Below are 12,226 nucleotides of genomic sequence, written 5' to 3' on the forward strand. Positions count from 1 at the left end.
ATAGAATCTGAAAAGGTACAAGGTCCCAACATCTTCAAAATAATTATAAAAGCGTCCTCTAATTTTTTTAAAGCTATGCTTCTAGAAAGTATGCTAGAATTGCTCTTGCGCTGAATAAAAATGCACACGAGACAATTAATATTTCTTTTCTTGAGAATCAGACATAGCATGAGAGCTATTTCTCGCTTATTGCGAGTCGAGAGCTTCTCTCGTCTGAAGGAATTTCGTCTCGCGTAGCAACTGGGCCGTCCCATTTCTCTGTTTTTTTTGTCTTCGCTGGCTCACTCGGTAGAAGACGTTCTCACCTCGCTCGCTCGCTCAGTTTCGTTGGTTTTTTTCCTTTTTCTGTCTATTGGTAGAACTTGTCCGGTTTTCATTGATTTTTTTCATTCTTTCTTTTTATGTGTCTGTTCGTTTATAGTTTTCTTCGGTTTCCCTGTTTTTTTTACTTGTCTGTGTGTTTTCTTTGGTTTCATTGTTGTTTTTCCTTTCTTTCTTTTCATGTGCTTTTCCTTACAGTTTTCAATGGTTAATTTCTTTACCCTTTTTTTTCTCTGCGTGATATTTTCATCGTTTTTTTACTTTCTTTGATTTCATTTTGTTTTCTATAGTTTTTCAACCCATTTCTAAATTTTTCATACACATCACATATTTTTCGTATACGTCAAGAATTTTTTTAACACAGGTTTAACATTTTTAAAATACACTATTACCTTTTTTCTCAAATATATGTTTTGATGTGAACTTTTCTTGTCACACTATACATTCTGTTAGAAATCTATATATTTTTATAATACGTTTAGCATTTTTCATATACATGAATAACATTTTTTTCCAAATATATGTTTGGGTGCCTATTTTTTTGTACACACTGTTTTTCTCTTATACCTCAAGAACATTTTTTACTACATACTTAATATTTTTAAAATAAATTATTGATATGTTTTTCAAATATATGTTTTGCTGCCTATTGTTTTCATACTCAATTTACATACATATAAAAATTTACATTTTTAATATTTTTCATATAAATGATTAACTTTTCTCATATATATATATATATATATATATATATATATATTGAGTTCTACTTTTTTAGTACAAATGGAACATTTTTCTGATACATCCGATTTTTATACATGTTTAACATATTTCCAAAGCATGATTCACATTTGTTTTTCAAAAATTTATGTAAAATGATTTTGGAAATACAAATATTTGGAATATTTTTAAATATAAACCAAGTTAAAAAATAAAAGAAAAAAGTTAAAAATGGAAGAAAAAAACAAAAAAAGAAACACACTAGCTAGCTAGTCTGTGCAGTCGTGAGTAGCCTGACCCATGGTCGCAAGCGTTTGAGGCGATACGTGCGTCCAACTCGCTATAAGCGAAGGATAAAGGCGCCAGACACACAAGAGAGCAACTAATTGGAGGTTACCCCTTGCGGGGACCGCCGATGGTCACTTTTGGTGCCCCGGGAGTATGCCAAGTGGTACGTTCAGCCGCCGCCACATGTCACGTGCTGGACACTTCCTCTGGGTTTTGCTTTTTCATTTTTTATACTTTTTGGGTTTTATATGATTTTTTTCTGTTTTTTTTTTCTTTACGGTCTAGCCTTGTTTTCCCTAGGTTTTAGAAAACTCTTTTTTCGCGTTTTTTTTGTGCGGAAAAACCATTTGTGCTTCCAGGAGAAGCATAGATTTACTTCTTGTGAAGGCACATATTTGCCTTCGCGAGTGTGCTTTTGGAAAAAGGGCAAAAAAAAATATGTGCTTCCATGAGAAGCACAAATTTGCTTCTCATGGAGTCACATATTTGCTTTTTATGAGAAGCACAACTATGCTTCTCGGAAAGGGAAAAAACAGTGCTTCCGGCTCCCCTTCTTTTTTGTCATTGTTTCTTTTCTTTGCCCTTTTTGCTTTTTGTTTTTTATATTTTTTTGGAATTTTTTTCGGTTTCTGTTTTTTCTGTGAGAAAAGGTATATCAAACTCTATTAACACGGGATCTAGTTTTGAAGACGTCGACGTGAGAAATCCAACGATGAAGACAGTTCGAAATTGGGACGCTTGGTTCAAATGGTGTACATGCAGTGCGCTAATTATTACATGCAGTCCCTTCATTCGAACATTGTCTCAAAGGAAAACTTCATTCGAACTGCCCCTAAAAAAAAGAACTTCATTCGCACTCTTCTTTATCATGCTGCCATCGAGAAAACCACTCTGATGACCTGATCCCGTCGCTAGCACACATCCTTCCCTGCCAGCAACAGCAAGTCCTGGTGTGACGCCACCGAGATCAACAAACAGACCGCGTGCGCAACAACCAAATCCGCGGGAAGGTTTGCTCATCGTCAGGCCTAACTTGCGCGGCGCACAGGCCAAACAAATTTTTTTTTAGGGTAGGCCAAACATGTACTGCTAGTGGAGCGAGCGTCACGCACGCCACCTACCACCCACCACCCTACCCGGCCACCGCGCCGGCGCGCCATGCGCCAACCTTTTCCCGCTGCGTGTGGTAGGTGGAACCTGTGGACGCTCGCCTCGCCAGGCCACCCCCCACAACCCACCGCCACCAACAACACCAACCAGCCAGCCTCCCCGGTCCGGTCCAGGTCCAGCAGAGCGCCGCGGGTCGCTGCCGGGCGCCGGCCTACTTGCCGGTACGGCGGAGGAGCGCGCTCCGTCCGCATTGAAGAGCAGCACATGGATCCACTGGCTGCCGTCGTTATGCATGGGCCACGCCGGCGATGGGCCGAGAGCGATAGATCGATTAGCCGGACATATGCATGTAGTGGTAGGTTCCTGTCTACTTAATGGCCATAGCTATATGCATTTCACGTCGAGAATCATATTATACCATTCGAAAACGTCGAGATTCATTGTACTTTCACGTGGCCAGCTTCGTCGTGCGTCGGCAGGACTCCATGGCGTCGATCGTCTGCATGGCGTGGCACCTCTTTCAGCGACATGCACACCACGGCATACGTTTCTCGGGCATTTGTTCGCTTCGTGACCACCCGATCGATCGTGTCGACGACGTATGTGTACCGTTTTGGTCGGGTGCGGGCACGGCTTTAATACCGAAATGGACCGGCCGGCAGAGTAACTCGGTTAAGCTTGCAGAGCTGCGGTAGGTGCCTGCCTAGGTGAAGTTCAAACCAAGCTTTCTGCCTACCACCGAGCACTAGTGAATGATTTGGTGCATGGCAGTGCTTCCCACTATTTTCAAAGGCCTGTATTCATCCAGCGGTCTGCACAAGCATGATTCCAAGGTTGATGTGTCTACGCTATTCTTCTTCTTTTGTGTGCTGATGATGTACCCACGATCTTGACCCTGGGGTCGTGGTTGGTGACTTGGTGGGAATTGATCATTTCAGCTGATATAAAGCAAAGACCTAAATGGTGATCGAGAATTGGCAATAAAATTAAGAAAGATGCACTAAATATCTAGGATATTTTAAAGATGAAAAAACAAAGAGAAAATAAAATATTTACAAATAACCATGAAAATCAATGACATCACAAATTATTTATGGACCTTTATGAGTAATCACGAGCTTTATCAAATTCCCTAGTTTTGTATAATATTTAGCCTTTTCCCTTATATATATATATATATATATATATATATATATATATATATATATATATATATATATATATATATATATATATATATATATATATATATAGAGAGAGAGAGAGAGAGAGAGAGAGAGAGAGAGAATAAACTCACATTTCAATAGTAGCTGGGAGAGAAAATACATGTTTGAAAAAACGGAGATAGGGGGAGAAGACGGAAGCACTGACGTTAGCAATCGTGCGGCCGCCATTAGCTGCAGCCATAGGGCAAGTGCCATGCTTGGTTTGCCACTGTATCAGTTGAACCCGTCGAGTGATCTTTCTTCACGTGTCTCACTCTCACCAACCCACCGAGGTAATGCTGTCTACTGAGTGTTGAGCGCCTAGCCGAGTTGAAGCTTAGGGTTGGTACTACGTACATGGCTAATTATTGTACTCCCTTCGTTCCAAATTACTCGTCATGGTTTTAGTTCAAATTTAAACTAAAACCACGACGAGTAATTTAAAACGGAGAGAGTATTACTTAGAGCATCTCCAGCCGTTGTGTCCTTAGGAGGCGTTTTTTCGGTCTCCTGGGGTTGCCCCAGCGAAAATTTTGCTTTGGGAGTGAGATTTTTTCCGGTCGTCCCCCCACACGCACGCCGCCCAGGCCACGCCCACGCCGCGCCCGTCCGCCAACAGCACGCCCGCCCCGGCTTCGCTCATCCGTGAACGCGTGGGAGAGCCAACACGGCGCAGCTCTGGAGCTCGAGGGCGTCGGCGAGGTGGAGCATGGTGGTGTGGAGGATGGTGTGCGCGTCCAGCGGGGAGCTGCGGATGTGGGACGAGGATCGTGGCCGACGTGGTGCTGGATGAGGCCGCCGACGAGTGTGCAGGGCCACGCCCACACCATCCCGGCCGCGCCCGCGCCGCACCGCCCAGCTGTCATGTACGCCAGGGAGAAGCTCAAGCTCTAGAAAAACAGCGACCGCACGACGCTCACCTCCTTCCGGACCGAGTTCGTGCTCAACATCCTCCCCCAGAACGGCAACCACGTTGGGCTCGATGTCAACGGCGTGCGCTTCGTCGAGCAGATGCCGCTCAGCAACTTCTCCATCGTCCTCTCCAGCGGGGCCGCGTCGTCCAGGCCACGGCCGCGCCCCGCGCCGCTCCGCCCGGCCGCCGCGCGCTCCTCCTCCGCCCAGCCACGCGCGCTCCTCCTCCGCCCCGACCTTGCCCACTCCGGCCACGCCCCCGCCTCGCCAGCTCCGGCCAGCGCCCGCCCCGGCCTCGCCAGCTCCGGCCACGCACGGCCAGCTTCGGCCTCGCCCGCCCGGAGTACATGGAGAGCGTAGAAGTCGTCGGGGAGAGAGGGAGTGTGGGCCTCGAGAGGAGAGAGGGAGTGTGCTCTCTGCTCGCACGTGGGTGGGCCCGGAGAAGAGAAAGGGAGTTGGGGACACTGACCAGTGGACCATTTGCATGCAAAAATTAGTGCCGGCGTCCCAGCTGCCCCCTAGGTTGTTGGGTTTCGCCCGAGATCGCCTTGGAGATGCTCTTAGTACGTAAAATCTGTCCATACTATAACCATGTCTTTGTATCTTGAACATACGCAGTAATTCTCAGTCAACAAATTGATCGCTGATAATAAGCGGAGTTGTTGGCAATCGTTGACAATGTCAAACATCAACGCACTCGTGCTCGTCAAATAAGTCAAATATAAACACAGAGTCAGAAAACTATGCATGCTCGTATGCTGAATATTTCTTGACTTGTGTTTGGCTTTATGCCCTCGACTGGTGTAAATCGTGCCTCAGTTAGCCGGAAAGGTTTTCGCTCGTTCGGAAGAAACTGCATGGACATGTTGAATGGCTTTCGTAACAGAGACGTGTCTAAAGGCAACAAGCTGTACTATGTGCTTGGAAAATGCTGCGCATGTAGCTAGAGACCAAATGCCACAGGAATTTTCCACGATATTACTCGGTAAGTAGCTTCGCATGAGCACGGCCAAACGACATGCATTTTCTCCTCCAAAAAATGGCTATGCTGCCACCAAAGTTCTTCAAAAAGAAAAAGGAAATCTTTCCGGAAAAAAGAAATATATAACCTTTTTCCAATCAGTATGTCTAATTCACATCTAGATGTTTTTTAAGAATGTCACATCTAAACTCCCACAAATATATAATGCAGCAACATGAAACAAAAAAAACTAGGACAAAAAAATTAACCACAAACAAAATGGACATCAGTTTAGATGTGACATAATTATGTCACGTGTAGATGTTTCCTAGACAGACCACTTTTCCAATAGATAGACTGGAGCAGAAACAAGAATCTGACATCTATGTATGCGTCCGACCGACCCAGCAATTAAGAGGCACATTCTTAGGGCATGTACAATGCATAGTCTCAAGGTGATGCCTCACATGCCATGTAGGATCGGATATGACGTAAAGTAGGTTCGGATAGGGAAGCGGGATCCTCTCTAGAAGACGGGTGCTTGAGAAGAAAAAGTATGGTCCACTAACAAAAACTGAAAAGGTTGGAGTGAAGAGTAGAGATGCATGTGTACTAGAGTCTTTATTTTCTATTTTTTAATGAGACCCACTAATGATAGCTTGCATTGAAGAGAAAAAATTAATGTAGATGTTTTAAATTACTTTTTGTCATGGGGCATATGTATCCATATGCCCATGATTGTACATGCCCTTAGAAGACAGACCCCTTTTCCAATAGATAGACTTGGCCACTCGAAAAGATCCGGTCGACATTCCGACGCAAACTTTGGCAGCCCCGTCAACCCCAACGGCTCAAAATCTTTTTCTCTCGCACGCATGCCTACGACGGTGTGCACGCAGATGACCGACGATACCCGGACCAGCGAGAGAACGCTGGCCGTTCCTTCCGTTTTCGCTCCTCGTGGGTGGAACTGTCGGAGTGGAGGGCTGAAATGACGCGTTTGTACGTGCAATTTGGCCCGATCCGGACTCTGATCGAGTGATCCAGCAGCTCCCCCAAAGCTGCGTGCAGAAATTGGACGGAAGACCAACCAGATGCTCCTGCAGCTTGGGGCTCACTTGCCCACTCACTACTGCAGTAGCAGTCGAGAGATGTCTCACGTGCGACTGATCTTCAGTGCAATTACGGACAGCAGCAGTGAAAATTCCTTGCAGTTACCGATACAGATTACCCCCAAAACTCCAATCTTTGAAAAGGAGAACATCAATTCCGGCAGCAGCAGTGTAACCTTTGAAGAAATTATTACATAGTTTCCAGCCAAGTTTGCCAAGTCAAGTGTGCACTTGGAAAGTGAGAATGGATCTTCACGCGGGGGTAATGACCTGCATCAGAATAGAATGGCTTTACACGCAAACTGGAATTTCCCTAGTCATTTACTCACTTGCGGATGAGACAGCAGAGATGACCAAGAAGCAAATAAATGCTTCCTAGTTTCCTTTTCTTTAGATGAAGCTTCCAATAGATCGGTGGAGCTTTCTAAAGGAAGAACATACTCAGACATACAGTTACTACATTGTGAATTCGATCACTACCCAGCTTGTGCCGCGCGACTGTTGACTGACGGACCGCCTGGCAGGATTGACCGGTGGACTGTCTCATTTTAAACACACTGTTCGTGAATGAAGATAGGTTCTTCCCAACAAGTTAATTCACAATCTCCGGAAAACAGCATGAAAGCGTCAAATTGCATGGCTTGTTATTTGGATCACCACCGAGCTTGTGCCGCGAGACTCTTGACTGACCAGTGGACTGTCTCATTTTAAACTGAACAGTTCGCGAATGAAGACAGGTTCTTCCCAACAAATTAATTCATAATGTCCGGAAAACAGCATGAAAGCGTCAAACCGCATTAGGAAACACTGAAGCTCACGAGTTCAATCAAAACCGTATGACCATGTGCGGCCCTGAATTTAAATAGAATATGTGGCGTTCATCGCACCCCGAAGAAAATACCACACTACTGAAAGGCGTATGGATCAACAGCAGATAACAACTCCCAGTGGATAGCAGAACTATCTTTTGGAGAAACAATCCAAGCTGCTCTGTCAAAGCAAGGACCGTGTAACTGTTTTCTAAGATTTCTTTTCTTGCAGTTTTATACTACTACTAGTAGATGGTGTAAGCAGCCGCCCCGCTTGTTTTAAATGTTCCAATGTCGACAAAAGGACATGCTTACATTAGTAGTACAAGTTGCATGTTCGTATCTCGGAGTACAGCGTTTCCGGCACCAAATTAGGTAAAGCTGCCTTCAGCAACAGGTTGGCGCAAAGCAGCAGACGCCACTCCCATTCGAAGAACACTAGTCGCTTTGATGAAGTAGGTTAACACAGAGGCACATGGTGCATGATTAACACTGAACGCTTGAGCATGTGAGTGCACAGCTAAATTGGAGGTGAGCGCCGACATGGGCAAACACTCTCTTGAATAGCTATAATGATACATGAATTCCACTCCTCCGGAAAGGAGAAATGGCCATGTGCCTGCACAAACGGCCGAGCACCTTACGTTCAACTCGAAATAGAAGACAGGAGAGCGCGCGCAGCCCCAGCGGGCGCTCTGCCTCCCTTCCCCGCACCAACCATCTTGCACACCCCGGCCAAGCGCGGCTGCCACGATGCCGCCACCGAGCGCCTGTACGTAGTCACCACCCGGTCCGTGCGCTCCAGCGGCCACTGGTGCACCCACCAATCCAGCGGTCAATCCCGCCTTCAGGTCCACATTCCACACCAACCCAACCCCCGTACCCACCCTGCCCCAGCTGCGCTCCCTATTTAACCCGTCTTGTCCCTCCGTTCATCTCCAAGAAGCGCCTCGCCTTCTTCTCCAGTTTGAGCTCCTCTTCAGCGCCACCGATCAATCCATCACCACCCCCAGAATTCATCCAGATACGCATACACCCGCCCGGCTTCTAGCTTACTTGCTTTAGCACTTCTTTGCATATCTCGATGGAGTGCGAGAACGGGCACGTTGCCGCCAACGGCGATGGCCTGTGCGTGGCACAGCCGGCGCGGGCCGACCCGCTCAACTGGGGGAAGGCCGCGGAGGAGCTGTCCGGAAGCCACTTGGATGCGGTGAAGCGGATGGTCGAGGAGTACCGTAAGCCGGTGGTGACCATGGAGGGCGCCAGCCTGACCATTGCCATGGTCGCCGCGGTGGCTGCCGGCAGCGACACCAGGGTGGAGCTCGACGAGTCCGCTCGCGGCCGCGTCAAGGAGAGCAGCGACTGGGTCATGAACAGCATGATGAACGGCACCGACAGCTACGGTGTCACCACCGGCTTCGGCGCCACTTCTCACCGGAGGACCAAGGAGGGCGGCGCTCTCCAGAGGGAGCTCATTAGGTACGAATTAAACCACGAACAATTTATGTTTCAAGTGTTGATCATCTCTGTCTGTGAGTTATGGAAGACTTATTTTTTCGTGTTTTGCTCGTCTGTTCAGATTCCTTAACGCTGGAGCCTTCGGCAACGGCAACGACGGCCACGTTCTGCCTGCTGCGGCGACGAGGGCAGCCATGCTCGTGCGTGTCAACACCCTGCTTCAGGGATATTCTGGCATCCGCTTCGAGATCCTCGAGACGATCGCCACGCTTCTCAACGCCAACGTGACACCTTGCCTACCGCTTAGGGGCACCATCACCGCGTCCGGTGACCTCGTCCCGCTTTCCTATATTGCGGGACTGGTAACCGGCCGCCCAAACTCCATGGCCACGGCTCCAGATGGCACGAAGGTTAACGCGGCAGAGGCATTTAAGATTGCCGGCATCCAACATGGCTTCTTCGAGCTGCAGCCCAAGGAAGGCCTTGCCATGGTGAACGGCACGGCAGTGGGCTCAGGGCTTGCATCCATGGTCCTTTTCGAGGCTAACATCCTTAGCCTTCTTGCCGAGGTCCTGTCGGCCGTCTTCTGTGAGGTCATGAACGGCAAGCCAGAGTACACTGACCACTTGACCCATAAGTTGAAGCACCACCCTGGGCAGATCGAGGCAGCCGCCATCATGGAGCACATACTTGAAGGCAGCTCCTACATGATGCTTGCTAAGAAGCTCGGCGAGCTCGACCCATTGATGAAGCCAAAGCAAGATAGGTATGCACTCCGCACGTCACCGCAGTGGCTTGGTCCTCAGATTGAGGTCATTCGTGCTGCCACGAAGTCTATTGAGCGAGAGATCAACTCCGTCAACGACAACCCACTCATCGACGTCTCCCGTGGCAAGGCTATTCATGGTGGAAACTTCCAGGGCACACCAATCGGTGTGTCTATGGACAACACCAGGCTTGCCATTGCCGCGATTGGCAAGCTCATGTTTGCCCAATTCTCAGAGTTGGTGAACGACTTCTACAACAACGGTCTTCCTTCCAACCTCTCCGGTGGGCGCAACCCAAGCTTGGACTATGGCTTCAAGGGTGCCGAGATTGCCATGGCCTCGTACTGCTCCGAGCTCCAGTTCTTGGGCAACCCTGTGACCAACCATGTCCAGAGCGCAGAGCAGCACAACCAAGATGTCAACTCTCTTGGCCTCATCTCCTCAAGGAAGACTGCCGAGGCCATTGACATACTGAAGCTTATGTCCTCAACATTCTTGGTCGCGTTGTGCCAAGCTATCGACCTCCGCCACCTAGAGGAGAATGTCAAGAATGCCGTGAAGAGTTGTGTGAAGACTGTAGCTAGGAAGACACTGAGCACCAACAACAATGGTCATCTCCACAATGCACGCTTCTGTGAGAAGGACTTGCTGCTCACAATCGACCGTGAGGCGGTGTTTGCTTACGCAGATGACCCTTGCAGCGCCAACTACCCACTGATGCAGAAGATGCGTGCAGTCCTCGTGGAGCATGCCTTGGCCAATGGTGAGGCTGAGCGCGATGTGGAGACATCGGTGTTTGCTAAACTTGCCATATTTGAACAGGAGCTCCGTGCAGTGCTTCCAAAGGAGGTCGAGGCTGCCCGAGGTGCCGTAGAGAATGGTACTGCTACACAACAAAACCGTATCGCTGAGTGTCGATCATACCCTCTCTACCGGTTTGTGCGCAAGGAGCTTGGAACTGAGTACTTGACCGGGGAGAAGACTAGGTCTCCCGGCGAAGAGGTGGACAAGGTGTTCGTTGCTATGAACCAGGGCAAGCACATTGACGCACTACTTGAGTGTCTCAAGGGGTGGAACGGTGAGCCCCTACCTATCTGCTGAGGATCAAGAACTTGAAGAGAAGATAGAGTACTTTAAAGTTCAAAAGGCTTGAGATGTTCTTAGTTGATAAGTGATAATACTGTTTTTCATTGGATTTCCTTAGAAGTCGATGTTTTGTAATGTTCTTACAGAGCTGCCAGGTTGTTGCCAAAAATTGCAATTGCATGCTTTGGTAGTGATAGGTAGCCACTAGAACTACTATGATGCAAGTTAAAAGGATACAATGTGTGATAAATATTCATGATAAATTTACTTGTCCCTTTTTTGAGATCAATGGTCCAGTGGTTCTTGAGACAACTTCAAACAGTGCAAAGAATTTATTGTGTTTTCTTAACTGCAAAGAATCTATTGTTGGCATGTTATATGGTGTGTGGAAGCCACGCATCAAGATAGACCGCAGACCAGAAAGTTAAAATAGTTCCTACATAGTCACTAGTCGGTTGTATCCCTACAGTGGCTAGTTCCATCAACACGATGTGATGGCTTCTCTTCTTTGTCGTAACCAAGTGTTGCTATTTACCAATTTGAGTCTACGATGTTGTCCGACTTCACTTGGTGATACAGACATATTTTAGATAAATAATTTTTTTATTTATGATTAATCACGAGCTTTCTTCAATTCTCTACCTTCTGAATAATAACTGGCCTTTTCCCTTTGAAGTTTCATTTTTTATCCTAGAATTTCACTAGCTCCCAGTTCCCACTTTGATATTGAAAAATATATACTCTAATGTCTTCATGTTTTTTCTTCTCATTTTTGAGTTTTTTATTTTAATACTCTATATTTTCATCATATTTCCATGAGTCGTGTTATTTAACTGAAGTTAGAGATCACATAATATTATGTCTATACTACTAAAACAGAAAGATCAAAATTGTCTGATGTTATAGCTTAGAAACCACAACCCGCAGAAAAAAAGGCTTAGAAACCACTAATAAATTCAATTTTCAATAGTAATAACGGGAAGACAAAAATGCATCTTTGAAAAAATGGAGATAGGAGGAGAAGACGGAAGCACTGACGTTAGCAATCCTACGGCCGCCATTAGTTGCAGCCAGGCCAAATAGCTTGTATGGTTTGCCACTGTATCAGTTGAACTACATGTCGCACTCTCACCAACCCATCGAGGGAACGCATGTCTAAGGGCATGTTTGGTTTCAATAAGTCACCTGACTTATAAGTTAGGTAACTTAAAACCAGTGACTTATAAATCACGCCTGTTTGGTTATCACCTGATTTATAAGTCACCTGACCACACCTTTCCATCTTGTTTTTTTATGTAAAGGTGATGGGACCCATGTAAAAGAGGGTGACTTATAAGTTTTAAGTTGGGATGGAGCAACTTATGACTTATAAGTTGGGGTGACTTATAAGTTGGGTCTGCTTGGCAAAATAAATCACTTTTTTCACTTTTCGACTTATAAATTGGTGACTTATTTGGAACCAAACAGGCCCTAACGA

General features: G+C 46.6%; 1 protein-coding gene across 1 annotated transcript; it reads left to right on the forward strand.

The window, feature by feature from the left end:
- The first annotated feature begins 8,367 nt into the window (after positions 1-8,367).
- LOC123053982 (phenylalanine ammonia-lyase-like) lies at positions 8,368-11,038 on the forward strand. The gene is made up of 2 exons (XM_044477614.1): positions 8,368-8,917; positions 9,018-11,038. Exons 1-2 carry the CDS (start codon positions 8,523-8,525, stop codon positions 10,762-10,764), a joined length of 2,142 nt encoding a protein of 713 aa, XP_044333549.1. The 5' UTR covers positions 8,368-8,522; the 3' UTR covers positions 10,765-11,038.
- Positions 11,039-12,226: the final 1,188 nt, after the last annotated feature.

Source organism: Triticum aestivum, chromosome 2D (assembly GCF_018294505.1).
Source record: "Triticum aestivum cultivar Chinese Spring chromosome 2D, IWGSC CS RefSeq v2.1, whole genome shotgun sequence".
In the NCBI taxonomy this organism is placed as follows: domain Eukaryota; kingdom Viridiplantae; phylum Streptophyta; class Magnoliopsida; order Poales; family Poaceae; genus Triticum; species Triticum aestivum.

Coding starts and splice junctions, on each gene's coding strand:
- LOC123053982 (XM_044477614.1), top strand. CDS start 8,523: ATGGAGTGCGAGAACGGGCACGTTGCCGCCAACGGCGATGGCCTGTGC. Junction 8,918..9,017: donor CTCCAGAGGGAGCTCATTAG/GTACGAATTAAA, acceptor TCGTCTGTTCAG/ATTCCTTAACGCTGGAGCCT.